This window comes from Photinus pyralis, unplaced genomic scaffold (assembly GCF_008802855.1).
Source record: "Photinus pyralis isolate 1611_PpyrPB1 unplaced genomic scaffold, Ppyr1.3 Ppyr1.4_LG7, whole genome shotgun sequence".
Lineage (NCBI taxonomy): Eukaryota > Metazoa > Arthropoda > Insecta > Coleoptera > Lampyridae > Photinus > Photinus pyralis.
This window is the reverse complement of record NW_022170738.1, coordinates 13,947,724-13,963,781: the sequence shown is the minus strand read 5'-3', so window position 1 is coordinate 13,963,781 and position 16,058 is coordinate 13,947,724. Positions and strand designations below refer to the sequence as shown.

The following is a 16,058-nucleotide window of genomic DNA, read 5'->3' as shown; positions in this document are numbered from 1 at the left end:
TCAAGCCCAGTGTTGCCACGTTGACCATTTTCCCGAATTCAATTCAATTAGGCAATAAAATTTATTAAACACCTTACCCTACTTTCATTGCAATGTTACGTAATATTGTACAGCAAATTCTAAACGTTCACATTACAATCAAAGACTATGAGGATAGTCTTTGTTACAATACAGCACAAAAATCACCTACTACGGTACTGTGAAGCTACCGTGCGACAAAAATTCGTTTAATCCGGCCCCGACTTTTACCCCAAGCGCGAGAAAGTGCGCACCATTCCATCTCGCTTGGTTGTAGACCGCCAGATCGAAGGCGCCGCTCGAGAGTTGCGGAGCTGGATAGTAAGTAAGCTGTGCAAAAGTGTTCCTTTCAATAAGTTCAGCCAAACAGGACTGTTAGAAATGGGAAAAAATAATAAAAGAATATGATACAGTATATACAACAAACTATATTATTTAGCTCATTTCACATAAATTATAAAATTTATTTTTCAACTTTGTTTCTTATATTAACATTTGTGACAATAAAGCTAACGATTTAAAAAAAAAGATAAAATTTTTACTTCTAATCTACAAACTTAATTCACATCTCGGTCTCGATCGCTTCCTAATGGGTAAAACTTTTTCTAGTTCATTTTGCTGCTCCAAGAAACGATTACCGCCAAGTGACTTTGTGTTACTCCTAGTGCGCAAATGGCGCGATGGAATCGAGGAGGTCAATTTAACCTCATTTTGTAACGATACATCCAGCAAGCTCGGCGCGGTATAGTTTAACGCTTTCTTTGAAGTCGAATGCGTCAATTTCATTTTCTTCTTCAAGGAATGTTTCTTCGGTCGGCCTCTCTTACGTTTTTGACAATTTACAGGCTCGGGTGTCGACTCGTCGTGACTTTCTGGAATGCTCGATTGGGGTGTGTGGAGCTCGTGCGCTTCCAAAGGTTCGACAAGGAGTGGCGTTTTTACAGGCGTCGATGCCGCCAATTGGGCTTCGTCGCTAGGAGTTTCACTAGTACACTCGGTGGTATCTAATTCATCACAGGTGGTCGAAGTCACGTCAGTTTCATTTGTGGTTAATTGGGAACTGCTGAAATTCTGCACTATGTCGTTTGTCTCGGCTTTCTGCTCTTCTTTTGTCTGTAAAGTATGATAAAAGGGTGCTGTATGAACAAGCAGTAATCTATTAGAAAGTAGAACAAGTGCAAACGTTTAAATGTGCACATGTGGGGCGACATGTAAGAAATTAAAAAACAAAACGCAAACCAAACAGCCTCAGCAATACATTCATAGGGAAGAAATACGCAAGGAAACGAAAATGAGAATACATAGGCCAACACTAACATATGGCCACAAAAGCTGGGTATTGCCAAACATAATAGAGAGCCAGTTACAGGTATCATGCACAGCAGCAAGCGAAAAAGCAAAAAACAAGAGATAATTAACAGTGTAATATATGGACACCGTACAGTTTTTGGGAGAAATTAATATACAAACATGACAACTTACTGAATCATGTTCTGAACAAACAAAGCCTAGAAGATTGTCGTATCTGACATTGCCCTCGGAATGCACAGGGCAGTAAGAGTTGGTACATTTAACACAACAACGGATTGTTCGTTTGCTACATATGTTACAGTTATGCCAAGGACATACCCACTTGCCTGTAAATCATAATTTGTAAAACAGTTTACAAAAGTGTAAGCCATTACCTTCAGGCAAGGTGTTTAAATTGACACATGACAAATGGTATACTTTTGTACATATTTTGTTGTTACACGAGACTACTTCGCCAGTTTTACAACAGATAAAGCAAGGAACATCATTTTTCGAAGGATTTGTTGCAAATGACTTCTTAATTTTAACACTAGAACGTTTGGCTTTCTTCTGAGATTCGTCCTAAATTACACATTTAAGAAACCCAAAAATTGTAAAACAGTTACCTTAGTTTTAACACCAATAAACCCACTACACTTTGAAGCTCCGCACCTGCAAATCTTCTTCTCTTTTCCGATACATTCCAAATTATAATTAAAGGTAACTTCAGAATCGGCTGCAATATTGTCGATCGCGAACAAACCAACACGAGTGTCTCCGTTAACTGTCCATTTCTGGGTGACGCAATTCGGCTCGCAGCAGTGATTCATAAACCTCGCCAGATTTCCTAGAAATCTAAAATGTTAATACCTTTACTCCCGTATCGGTTAAAATTATCGGTAAACCTTTCGGTCCGGCGTCGATGATACGATTGTTATCGATCGTGAGGAAATAGTAATTCTCGTCTTTCTGCTCGCTCATCTTTTGAACGCGCCTCTGATACTCCTGATCGTCGATTATTTCGCCGACGTACTCGATAACAAAATCGCCCTTACTAATCGGCGCCAAAGTTTTCAGGCCCCAGCCTCGAGCCTCCGTTTTGTAAGGTACTAGTGGGGGATACTGGCGTTTTTCGAATCTTTGATTGTTGCATTTTTTCCTCGCCGGGCATATGTTTGGGTCGCATTCGGTCAACAACAATCTAAAATTGTAATTTTATTAAGTTTATCATGCAATTTCCCCAAATGTAATTTGTAATTAGAGAACTATATAATCCATAGTAATATAATCTCTCTTTTTAAAACTTGTTTTGTTGACTTTGTCTATAGTCTGCATAAGATCAGCAACAGACGACGAGATAGTAGAAGAAAACAATCATGTAGTCGACAAGATTAATTAAATAGAATGAAAGTGGGAAAAAGCATAAAAAATATAGAATTGAATTGAATCGATCAGCAGAAACAATAGGTCTTACGAAAATCACGATTGCGCGTGAAGAAAGACATAATGCTGTTGGCTTCTTTTTTGTGAGAAATTTAGTTCGGTACTCTGTTGCTCTACTTTAGGATCAAAAAAATCCAAAATTTTATTGAGGAAACGGTAAAATGCATTGCTTTTTGGATCATTATTTATTATGTGCACATTTTGAAGAAATAGATTGCGCAGGCGCAGACCAAACTTTCTTATTTATGAGCGAATTCTTCTGAAATTTAGGGCAAAATGTTTCCTAAAAAATTAATTAAACGTACATAAGTTAAAAAAATAGACTGCGCATACGCAGATGCAATAAAATTATTACGCATCCAGAGACTTACATTTTTTAATTGTCACCCAATTCTCATAAAAGTATATTGAAATCACATGTCAAAATATAGATTTGCGCATGCATTCCAAATAAGTTTTAATAAATCGTTATCGTCCAGTGAAGGTGTAAAAATTCGAAAAACAGTTTATCCATATTCAGAAAAAGTTAGTACAAGTGGGAATCAACAAAGCTGTTCTCTGCTTAGTAAAAGTTCAAGTTTCCACCGTCCGAGCAGCCACCGTGTATTTTTTCGTCTTAATTTATCAGAAGTTTCTTGAAGCTGTCAGTTGAGAATTTTTGGGAGTCTTTGATAAGTGCGCCTAAATATGGTAGACCATTCACGACCAGATTATTTGGATTGTTTAAAACAAACTGTATCACAAGATTTTCTATTTTTAATTGTCGACCGCCTGCGCGCATGGTATTATGTTCAAACAAGCTTTGTAAGATTTTCTTTCTTTCAGGGATTTGTCAAATTTTTATTATTGGTGCCCAAGATTTATTTCAAATCTTAATCAAAATTTCTTTGGAATTTTCGGAAGTTGATCGAGGCCACTGACGGCCGATTGCAGGAACGCGAATTATAATCAAAATCCTAGATTATTTGCCAAATCTGAGTTTAAACGAGAATTCTGACATTTGATTGGCTGCCTACTGCAATATAAAGCCAATCAAATGTCTTAATACCGGATTAAACAATAATCCTGGATTATTTTTTTTGTGCAACTGGCCGTGAGTTTTTCAAATTGAGACATTTCAAGTCATTATTGGGACTTTTCTAGATGCATACGAGGAAAAGTTACATGTTTAATAAGTGCAATTTGAAAAGACATTTTTTTAATTACAGGATCAAAATCACCTTGTACACTGTTAAAGAATAAATAACTGTCAGTGTCATTTTAAGATGACTGTGTAGACATGACTATCCCAAAAGACGTATAAGAAGTTATAGGGCAATTACAACGACTCAAATCCAAAAAGGTGTGTGAAAAATAGGATGATTATAAAATGTAGTTGTAACTAAATCACGCACATTTTTTGGTTTCAGCACCTTTAATAAGGTTGTGTCACCCTGTATTGTTTTAGAGTAAATCTGGTAGGTTTCTACGAATAAACATAAAGTGAATTAGTATTTCAGTATTTGCTTTTCCTTTTAGAAATGTGTAGATGCGTAATTTTTTAATTTTATCGCTTTTGTAAATTGTTCATTATATATGATGGTATTCGATTTTTCGTGAATTTCTCGGTGTAAGTGGGGATGCGGGTGGCGTTCTGTGGAAAATTATTAAAGATTATTTCATGGTGGGTGTGGTAGATCCTTTAAATACATGAGATCACGTTTAAGCTGAACTTATTATTTGGTGACGGTTTTTGAGCGCGTAATATTTCTTACACATTTATTGTGGGCAGTCGGCTCAGAATACCGTTTAAATTTTCCAGAGCTACACACAGTCACCTTAAAAAAAGGAATTTCTGAACTACTTTTATTTCAAAAATCTTTAGGCAAATCATTCCCAAACTACTCCTGGTCAAAGATGATTGAAACTTGTTAGACATTTAATAAGGGTTAATAAGAAAGGGGGAAGCACACACAAGGAAATTACCTGTTTAAGCAGTCGCTCTCAGGTCCACAAGGATTCTCTTGAAACGGATCGCATTCACACGACGTCGTATTACTCACATTAGCGTCAAACAAACGAACATTGCCGACGGGCTTATTCACTTTAACTCTAATATACGGCGGAGGTTTGGCACCATTCTTCAATTCGTCGACCTTACTCTTCCGGAAATTCTTCTTAATATTATGAACGATTGTCGCCTCTTCGATTGATTTTTTAAACAGAGCGTCCATTCTCTTCTTCGACGGACTGCAGTGGCCCTTATCTCCCTCCTGAAATAAGAAAACGCGACCGCGCCCGACCCAGTAGTGATCGTGGGTGCCGAAAAACTTGACGACGAACTCGCCCGAATTGTGAGGCAGCGCTTTCACGTTGTCCGGTACCTCGTTTGGAAATAAAATAATGGCAGGCCACCATCTGTACTTCCCCAATTTCACCCAGACGATTTCGTCGTACAAAGGAAAACGACCCGATTCGCAGTCTTCGCATATAAATGTGTCGTCATCTAGGAGATTAATGGTTAAACAGTCAGTGTGGACACTAGTGGGACATGTTTCGCAACAAATTAAATCGCCACCTTTTGAGCAAATGAAACACCATGGCGTATTTATTGTGCGCACTTGTTTGGCGTTCTTTTTTGTGGTTATGTGTTTCTTGAAATGTCTGGGACATATAATTTGCGCTGAACTCAAAATTTGGGTACCGGCCGGAATGCAGTAATTCGTCGTGTGGTACGCCGCGGGGCAATGCAAACATCTGGCCAATTTTTTACCAGATCTAGAGGTGGCTGCGCGTGGATCGTCCGATGTACACGTGTGGCAGATATGACACGGGCAAATGAAAGTATCGAGCAATTTATCTGATTTTTTATGTTTTTCCGTCGATATTAATGACCACTGCGTCTGCGGCCATAATTTGATGCACTTACGATGATAAAATTTCCCACAACTAAACAGCGAGCACTTTTGGCGCAGAGAATCATTCTTCAATGAAATATCACTTTCGCAGGCAAAGCAAGGAGGCTCGACCTTCGCAATGCAATAACCACATTGAAATACTTTCGGTTCATCCGTACTTTCCACAACATTTTTATTGACGTCGGCCACTTTAGGAATTGTGTCTTCAATTTGAGTTTGCACAGGTGTCGCTTCCTCCAAAAGTTTCCTCGGCATCACGCTTATATGATCTGCAGTAACATGCAATATTACTACTTCCTCCTCCTCCTCTTGGGGTGTATCAGCTTTTTCCAACATATTGCAGGTACTTTCTTCGGAGCTACTGTAGTCTGTTGTGGAATCCGCATATCGTGTGTCATTCTCCATACCTTGCATCACCTCCTTCATTTTAATATCAATCTGCTCAGCAATAGATAATTCGGAAAATTTTGCTGGCGCACTTGGAACCGGAGTACATTCTTTATTGACTAGCTCCTCAGTAACAGTCATACCACAGCTCACATCGGGTTTAATATCGAAATCCGCACATTTATAATGATACAGTCCCCTACAAGGTCCCTTACATTTAAAAACTTCTTTGGGTTGTTTGCAGACTTGACAGACAATGTCCCTGGAGACGCCACGAAATAAACTGTTTCGTCTCTGCCGCATGACCTCATCTTGGAACCCATCGGCGATTATTGTATTGCTACTGGACTTAGAAGCAGTATCGGTATCTGAAGAATACTCAGAATGTATGTCGTTTTTTTCGGAAAGATCAATAGTCTTCCACGGTATCTTCAATTCACTTATAGATTCATTTTCTATATCCGGTTCGGGTTTTGGTTTCAATGTTTCCTCCCCTACAACTTCTGCAAGCATTTTTTTAGTTTTCTTTTTGACTGTTTCAATCTCGGGTGAAGGGGAGCTTTTTGATAAATTTTTCGAATCTCTCCGTTTTGATATTGTAGCCGCACTATCCAGTTCTAGTTTTCCATCTATGATAGATTTGGAATCATCTTCTGAATTACTATCACCTTCTGAGGCCATTCTAGATGGCGTAGGACTAGAGGACTTCAGATCTTCACGTTTTATTTTTAGTAGCAATTGTGCTTGTTGCTCTAATACCTTTGCGAAGAAATCCAGGCGATCCTCAACACTGCATTGTAATTGCGATTCCGCTTCAGTAACCGCAATCTTCCACTTTGGTAATGCAGATGGTTTCACAATAAAATTCGCTTTATTCTAAAACAATCAAGTTTGAAAAAAGTCACAAGTGATAATAAGTAAATACCTTCGCAATTGTGAACTGTCGTTTCAAATCGTCCCCGCTTGCAAACGGAAGCAAACAGGTGGTCTGAACCCAAGATCTTCTGCCCCTGTCCCCAAAAAATCTTACATGATACATCGTCTGCAAAGCTTTTCTGGATAAAACTACAAAATTATTGTCAATTTGCTGAATGCGTCAAAGTTGTCAACCTACCAGGGCACACTTTCTGAAAAACACACGTTTCGGGTTCTTCGACGATCAGGCACGGCCAATAAGGATGGCCACCGATTTTACCCCACATTATGTCGCCAATTGCTTTTTCTGCGGGAAAAAAATGAAGATAAAACTTTATGTGAATAATTGCCTAAAAAAATTAAATCTCGACTATCCCTAATTCAAATTAATGTAATTAATATTTCTGTCTCCTTCTATCACATGGTTACATCCTTCTCTTTCACACGAAATAGTATGGTTGAAGCAATTTTAAGTAGCGCCCGAGAGAGAAACATGTGTATCGTTCCGTGTGAAAGAGAAGGACGCTGCTTGAGGTATATGCATCGATGTAAGAGACAGCGCATGCGCTCTCTCCATATGATAGAAGCAAACAGAAATATTAATTACATTAATTTTAATTAAGGATAGTCCTAACTTAATTTTTTTAGGCAACCCATATGCACTGTTTGTTCACATATTAAGATTGCTAAAAAATGATATGTCACTCAGTAAACAAATTAGCGAAGGTTGACATGTGAGATCTTGTACTATAACATTTGGAACAATTGAATCATTTTTTGTATTACTAAAGTCATATTTTGTTAACATTATTTCATAGAAATAAGACAAGTGAAGGTTTCAAGAACACCAGTCTCACCTGCACTTCCACTTAAATTAATAAATTCTTTTGTTTCTCGACACAAGGTCTATACTCAAATTGGTCATGGTGCTAGTCACAACAAAGACTCGCTTTTTGGGGTAGACTTTCACCTTGGGTCAGAAATTTTTTAATTTACCTCTGAAATAAATCTTGGGTGGTTATATCTCTGACTCTTACATTGTACAGGGTAGTTCAAATTCGTGGCTCACCATTGGGATCTCTGTAACAGTGAGAGATACGGTGTAGGTTAAATGGGGGCAAAGTTGCACGTTTTTGTGACTAAAAAACGCAATTGAAGTTTTTGAAAAATCTTTGAAAATAACTGAGGTATTACCAAAAACTGAAAATGTCAAATTTCTTTTTCATTCTCCCTAGCTTAAACAGTCGGAAATAGACGCTTCCCGTTAGGACCTTCTATGGGCATTTCTTTTCGGAATCTGAATCTGTTACAATTTCCATAACACTCTAGATGTAGAAGCCACAGGGTACTACTTTCTTGTTTCTTATTGACTTAATTCTCTATTGAATAACTATCCAAAAAAATTCCAACTTATAAAAGCCCAAATTGAGAAAAAATTCCAGCAATTAAAAAGGTCCAAAAGATTACAAAAATTTGAATTTCAACAAGTGATTAAAAGAAGATTTTTTAGAAATTCAGGGAAAGGGATTGAGAATTTGTAAAATTAATGAAAATTTGTTTTGCTCTACTAAAAAATTTGGAAAATTAAAATGAATTGAAAGAGATAGGTAGCAAAAATTTAAATGGAGAAAAATATGGATTAGAAATTGGCGTACTGAAAAATCAGAAGATTTTTGAAAATTTGAATAATGTATAAAATTATAGAAAAAAAGTGTCATGTCAATTTAAGCAATAATTGAATTGCTTGAAACCCCACTGTGTTTACGCGAATAAGTATTTATTTGTTTTAAATGGATGACTGTTACATAAATAATTCAATTAACATGCAATTTCAAAAAAAATCTTAAAAATTAAAAAAAAGTGCATACATAGAGGTTTGTCCGGACATAAAAAATCAAAAAATTTGAAAACAATTATAAACAAAATTTTAGAAAGTGTACACAAAATTAGGTGTATGCAAGACGAAACAATAAAACTATATGTACGCCAAGATAGTATTTCAAAAAAAAATTCAAATGCATTATATTCAGAGATGGTATATTCTGAAATATTCACAAAATGCTAACAGTGCACAAAAAGGACACTATAATGCAGAAACGAAAATTAAAAAAATTTAAGAATTATTCCCAGCATCTACAAAATTAAGTAGGTAATAAAATTAGATAGAATGGAAGATTTTCGTAAAAATAAGATCTTTGCACAAATACTTCTCACCCACACCATGACGGTAAAACATTTGGATTACCTTAATATTGTTTCATTCAAAAAACTTGTAGCAGGACCTGATAATGACAATCGTCGAAATCGATACCATTAGAAAAAATCATAAACGTTTAATTGTTTTCCTTATACATTACACTTTTAAATATAATTGATTTCATGAAGCAGTTTTAAAGAAAATCGCTTAAAAATGAAATTATTGGTAACAAAAAAGTCTCATGGCCACGCATTCCTATTCTAGTGTGTGCGACTTGAGGTGGCTCTCTTATCTTGAACGCACTGTATAAAGCCGAGCCTGCGGTCTACAGCATTTTATTACATGTAACTTTTCCACCTTTTGGCAAACAAAGTACTTTGAAAAATCTTCAGATAAGGTATGCCTCATTCTACTGTCAATACATGGTTCTTTTAATTTTACTTAGCTAACTGTTGAATTTTGTCCACAAGTAAAAGTTCAGTACCTTTTTTTGAAGCAATAGTGGCTCAGTTGTAAGGGGAAAATTGGCACAGCAGGTAGACTACCTAAATGAAGTTGTACATACCTTGACCGGTGATAAAAGGTTATAAGGAGGATTATACAAATAAAGGACGTGACGAAGGTCGTGATGAACTGAATGTTTTATGGTGACAAACAGTTGTCAGAAATTTAGCTCTGAATGTAAAAAATAAAAGAAAATTAGCGTTTATTTTATTTACCCTAAATTGTTTTACGGGTATCGGATTGCGCATGCGCAAAAATAATTTATTTGATTTGGCATTAGTTTTCCCTTTAATCGAAATGCCTACATAGAAAAAAATTTTATTTAAATATTTTAACAAATAAAAAAATTTGATTACGCAAATAGAAGAGTTATCGTGCACAACTACACACGGACAGGCAGACGGAGACAGGTAGGAATACAAAATTATAAACGATCTCGAGGATCTTTAATAAACGGCAAAAATGTAAAATTATTTTTTCGTAAGTGACACAAAAAAAATTCCTTCCTTCGTGCAAGCCTCGACACCATAACGAACCAAATAGCGTAGAACAATTTAGCTCTCAAAAAAAAACAAATAGCGACTGAACGGTTGTAGGGACGGACAGACGGGCGGACAAAGTGGCCACAATAACGCATTTTTTTTAATTTTTGTGAAATGCGCTAAAATTGTTTGGAATTGATTGATAGTATTGAGGAAATAATGGAATGGTCTATGGGGGAAGCAAAGAAGAAACTTTAAATATTGCATACGAAACGCCTGCAGCTAAAAGGCGCAATACCACCAGCACACCTGCACATGCGCGTTTTGGCCAAAAGCTTTTCAGCAATCAGTTCAAGCGTTTATCCGGAAACCGAAATAGAGTACAGACAGAGCGACAGAATCAAGATTTTTTAAAATTCGGATTCCTGGTGCTTCAAAATGAGTATTTCCGCCAAAAAGGAAGGGAGGGAGGGGGGGCATTTTATAGCCCAATGCAATACCTCCCTTACTAACGTGCGGGTGGTAAAAAAGGCGTTAAACTATAATACACACAGCGGATCCTTAAAATGAATTATTTAAATATTTATTTAAGTGCAATGAGAAACAATACTTACCTTAGATTGCTTGTACTGCATTAAACATTACAATTATAATAAGCGCCCTTAGCCAAAAATTATTTCCAAGCAAAGACAAATTTGGGTTTTGTCTTTCACACTGGATCAAACAAGAGGGGAAAGTTCACAGGACAGTCTGTACTTTAGCGAGGACCAATAGAGAAACTAGTGATAAAAGTAGTAGCAGTCGCGCAAGTAAGTAAAACATTTTTTTACACGTTTGTTTGGTGTGCGCATGCCGAAAACTATCCAATGTTTAATCATATTCCCAAGTACGTTTTACCTACTTTTTTACCCACCCGCAAAAAAGTCAGGGTTTTCCAAAATAATCTATTTTTCAAATGAATACTTACTGAATATCGATCAAACTTACCCTTTTTAGCCCTTTCCTCAAGGTCGTCCATTTCATCTAGGCATTCCTGTTTAATTTCCCGACTGATATCAACCGGCTGTGTATCCACGACAATTTTTCTCGGCCTTCCCTTTTTACGCTTCTCCACCACGACGTACTTCTCAACCTCGATCACCTCCGCCACGTCCTGCTCCACAATCTCCACCGCGGCCTCACTGCAATCTGTGGTTTTCGATTCCACGTGCCCGGAACTAATCGATCGTCTTGCGGCCGTCTTTTTCCCATCGCTTCGCTTAGAAATCGGCTGCGAATGCGTGCGTCTGCGCATCAGTGATCTGACGGGCGACGTCGCGACGGGTGTTGTGTACTTGCGTTTCAACAACGGCTTGTCGTGACCTTTTTTGACCAAGGACAAGAGTTGCCGTCTTCTTTTCGCGATGTTCGTTGAGAGTACACTGAAGTCACTCGACTTTAACAGCACGTACGGTTGCATTCTTTTAATTGGTGAATGAAGTTTCCTTCTCAATTTTTGGCCTTCTACCCTGTTCACTTTACGCCGTGGTGAAATTGATTTATTCAATTTTCTTGGTTCTGGTGACGAATCCGATTTGTGACTATCATCAGAGTTCATTTTAGTTTGTGCCTGCTCATTTCCTTGTTCCCCTTTGGAATTAGGCATTGGTTTCAGTGACTGATTACTTAATAATGACCTTGTGACCTTCACAGTTATATCCTGATCAGTTGACGCTTTCTTTGGTACCTGATCACCAATTGAAGACCTACCAACGTGTTTTTTTGTCAACTCTTGGGCAGTACCTGACATTAGCCATTGACCAACCGAAGACCTTGTAACCTTTACAACCACATCCGAATGTGGCTTAGTATCATGTCCATCAGTGGAGGGTTGCTTTAGCGACTGATCACCTGTTGAAGCCCTTGTAACCTTGGCAGATAGCGACTTGCTTCTTTGTCTACCCTCGTTAATTGGTTTTGGTAACTGAACAGAAGACCTTGTGACTTTCGGAGTGACGCCGAACTCTGACTTAGTATTTTGCTTCTTGGGAGACACTTCCTCAATTGCCGACTTAGGTCGACCAGTCGAAGATCTCGTCACCTTTGCCTCCGACTCAGTTCTAACACTTTGCTTTTCTTCAATGATCGAGTTTGCTCCAATTGAAGATCTTGATTTAGCACTCTTCTTTTCTTCAATGGCTGAGTTTGGTCCTGTTGAAGATCTTGTAGCTTTTACATCTGACTGTGGTTTAAAATTTTGCTTTCGTTCAACGACTGGATTTGCTAATCGATTGCCAGAGGAAGATCTTGTCACTTTTATACCCAACTGTAGTTTTGGATCTTCCTTTTGCTGCATGACCAACTTTGCTACTCGAGTGCCAGACGAAGGTCTTGTAACTTTTGCATCCAACTGTGGTTTAGGATCTTCCGTTAGATCAATGATTGCATTTGGTAACTGAGTACTACTCGAAGATCTTGTAACTTTTGCATCCGATTTTGATTTAGGATTTTGATTTTGGTCAACGACTGAATTTGGTCCAGTTGAAGATCCTGTAACTTTTACATCCGGCTGCGATTTGGAACGTCGCTTTTGCTCATCAGTTGAAGACCGTGTGACCTTTCCAATTACAGTTGATTGTGACTTACTTCTTCCTCTTTCATTTGTGACTTCTTCAATAAATGGCTTCGATAACTGCCCAAAAGACCTTGTGATCTTTGCAGTTACATCCAATCCAGTCTGAGTATCTTTCGAGTCTTCCACTTTCTTCTTCTTTGCCGAAGTGCGCTTCTTCACTTTATCTGGAGAAATGCCCTGCACGCAATTTCCTTGCTTTTTAACAACCTTTTTCTTCGATTCCTCACTACTTTTTGGATTTTCCCGCACATTCTCAATACTGCTTGATAGTTCTGAAAGCTGAATTTCATCCAAATTAACTTTCCTCAATTTTGATGCGACTATGATGTTTTCAACATCCTCATTCATTTCTGTACATTTAGATTTCCTTTCGGTTACCTTGTTTGGGGTGTTACTTGCTATATCAATATTATTCACGTTCTCAGTGGTGCTCATTAGTCTTAAAGTCGAAGCTAACCTTCTAGGAGATTTTTTGCCGGGTGGCAAAAATTTTGGTTTTTCTTCCCTAATTTTAAGATTGGGGCTTAACAGTTTGGGCCGGTCATCCGACATCTTCAGCTTAGATGATACTTTATTGGGCTGCTTCTTCAACTGCTTTGGCGTAGACAAATCATTGTCACCAATCCCTGGAGAAAGTGTCTTATCACTCACGGCTTCACAGTCCTGTGATGAGTCTGGAACTGAAATCTCTACGTGACTCTGAGTTTGGGTGTTACCCTCAGCACTTGTGGAGTTCACTTTCCCTCCTTTCGATCTTCTTGGACTAGGTGGAATTTTGATCTGATCCGCACCAAGGAATGTACTGTCAGGCTCAAACTCAACACTCGACTCAATAAACATTGAAGGAACTTCATTTAGTATTTTAATCGGAGAGGTCATCGTATCCTCTTGATAATCATCACAAGTAGATTCCATTAACAAATCAAGATCCGGTATTTCAGCATCCATACTCGCAATCTTCCAAGGAGTGTGGAGTAACTTTTTGTCTACCAAATTAATGTCATTTTCTGAACTTGGAGCGGCCACATCTAAGCTTTTTATACGTTTAGGTTCACTTCCGCTGACCTTATCATTGTCCACAGGAAAAATTGGGGTATCAGGCAAACCGAAGCTCTCCATTACTGCCAATTTATTGTAACTTTTGCGTTTGTTGCTATAAGTTTTTAATACAGGCTTAGCATTCGCCTTCACGTCCGTACTAAGTTTGTCATCAACGTTTTTAGTGGAGATAATTTTCAAAACTTGAGTTACATCGACGGATTCTAAATCTAAAGGTTCCTGCACCACTTCTGCATCACACTTTAGATCCACTTTAGGCACGACATCCACATTATGTAAAACCGACATACCACTCTCACTTTTGAAAAAATTGTGTATGGCTTTGGAATTGGAATCCGGGACCTCCACAACTTGCTCCTCCAGCTCTAAATCCGCAGTAACATGCTCAAACTTCAATCTCTTGTTATCATTTACTTTTTTATTATTATGCGATATGCTTTGTCGTGGTTTTACCACTTTAGGCAAGGAAGGAGGAGGCTGAGGTCGGGGAACTATCTTCTTGTTCAAGTCTTCGAATATGACATCTATGTCGTAAAAGTCCTCTGTGATTTTCGGTTTCCTTGTACGTCCGTAGCGACTTTTTGACACTGGACTTGGTAACTCCGCACTTAAATCGCTGTCAGCAATATCCGAGCTAATTGCTTCATTGCTCGCGTCCATCCTTGTTGAGTGCTTTAACAATTACAATAATTAGAATGTGAATAAAACTGCCTGATACAAAGAGGTTAACTCAAAATTTGATGGAGACGAAGCGGCATTTTTACTTACTGTATAAAGTGTTAACTATTATCACATTACGTTAAATACTAATTTAAATTAAGAAACTCATCGTGTACATTAAACTATCTCTGTAATTAGCATCTTCTCGACATTGCGAATCGTTTGACAACATAACAGCGACCGGAATGAAGCTAGCTGATGGCCATATGGTTTCCCGCCAAAAAAGATTTGTGAAGATATACGCAAATAACCGCATCTTATTATCAAATAATTAAAAAGCGACAATCACTAATGCAATAGTGCGGTACGTTAACTCAATCCACAAATAAATTGAATGCAAAATCGTTAAAAATTCTAAATAAATTAGCACCTAATTATTATGCAGTGGCGTATCGTTGGGAGACACGTGGAGCCAGATAGATTTACAGCTTTCTACCTTTCTAGCTTTTTAAAAGCGTCTTTCGAGCCTCTTTTCCACTTAATTCACTTGGTCCTTCTTCACAGCTCCTTCTTACACACCACCTACAATATATCTTTCACACGTTTTCTTCTATCTTACTTTATTCCATCGAACCTCCCTCAAAGGAGAGGGAAGACCATGAGGCTGGCCCAAATGGGTCAAACTGCTCCAACAGTCACCTTTAACCACCCCCGTCACCCAACCTCCTGACCCAGAGGCAGGCTCCTACAGCTAACTCCCTTAGAATCCTCTTTGTTCTCCTTTCTAACCTTTTACACCCTCTCCCCCACACTCATCTCTGCAGTCACTAGCTCACGCATTTTTGAGTATGCTTCAGCCCTCTTCAGGCTTCTATCGACGGTTTTTCCACGTCTCATTTCAGCCTTAATTTCGCCTTCTTCGTGCGCCTGTGCCCTATAGACAGCTCCCTCCGGCTGGTCCGAGCTTTCTCAATGCTTTTTGTGAACCTTTCTTAGCCGCTCGATGTCTCCGTGCTTTTTTTCACACCTTCATAGCATCTTCTTCACATCTTCTTCATGCCTGTCCCGCGCTTTAGTCAAGACCTTTTCAAGCCCTCTAGAAACCTATAACTCAAGCTTTCTTTAGCGATTTTTACGCATTCTTCAAATCTTCTTCACATTGTTACGAGCCTTCTCCACATCGGGCATCAACGCCTCCCTTACCCCATGCCTCTTCACGTTTCCCTCGGCTCTTCTTGTCGTTACGCCTCCTTAGAGACTTGTGAACCACGCTTTCTTCCAGCATTCCAATGCCCCTTTGTACCCTGTTTGATGTTTCGAGCTTTGCCTTCTTGGAACATTTTATACGCTACATTGGAGTCCTATCTTTAGAGTCTTCTCGAGGTTTCTGTCAACCTCTATCAATACTCCCCCTGGTCCTTCTACAATGGCAAGACAATGCCTTTATTTATTTAAGCTTCGAGAAGGTTTCGGGAGGAGCAGATAGGTATGAACGAGATCGAAGGCTTGAAGGTGGCACCGAGAGCGTCGAAGGAGACGTGAATAAAAATCTAATAAGAAGGCAACGAAGAAGGTAAGGAGTCGTAGAATAT

General features: G+C 38.4%; 1 protein-coding gene across 3 annotated transcripts; it reads right to left on the bottom strand.

Annotated features, from left to right (window-relative positions):
• Positions 1–426: 426 nt before the first annotated feature.
• Positions 427–14,783, bottom strand: LOC116175568. Of its 3 annotated transcripts, XM_031493743.1 has the most exons (10): positions 14,575–14,769; positions 11,121–14,478; positions 7,150–7,257; positions 6,961–7,100; positions 4,717–6,911; positions 2,214–2,509; positions 1,935–2,155; positions 1,704–1,890; positions 1,501–1,655; positions 427–1,131 (listed from the first exon to the last, which is right to left on the bottom strand). In XM_031493743.1, the coding sequence occupies exons 2-10, from the start codon at positions 14,464–14,466 to the stop codon at positions 568–570; spliced, it is 7,212 nt and encodes a 2,403-aa protein (XP_031349603.1). In that variant the 5' UTR covers positions 14,467–14,478; positions 14,575–14,769; the 3' UTR covers positions 427–567. The 3 variants fall into 3 exon arrangements, with proteins under 3 accessions (XP_031349603.1, XP_031349604.1, XP_031349605.1); XM_031493744.1 differs by lacking the exons at positions 1,501–1,655; positions 1,704–1,890 and having other exon boundaries at positions 14,575–14,775; XM_031493745.1 differs by lacking the exons at positions 427–1,131; positions 1,501–1,655; positions 1,704–1,890 and having other exon boundaries at positions 2,032–2,163; positions 14,575–14,783.
• Positions 14,784–16,058: the final 1,275 nt, after the last annotated feature.

What these genes read in the sequence shown, in the direction of transcription:
- LOC116175568 (XM_031493743.1), bottom strand. Translation starts at nt 14,466, where the DNA reads ATGGACGCGAGCAATGAAGCAATTAGCTCGGATATTGCTGACAGCGAT. An exon ending in TTTTCAGAAAGTGTGCCCTG is followed by an intron (nt 7,101 to 7,149) that starts GTAGGTTGACAA and finishes ATAATTTTGTAG; the next exon opens with TTTTATCCAGAAAAGCTTTG. An exon ending in TTATTGGTGTTAAAACTAAG is followed by an intron (nt 1,891 to 1,934) that starts GTAACTGTTTTA and finishes TGTGTAATTTAG; the next exon opens with GACGAATCTCAGAAGAAAGC.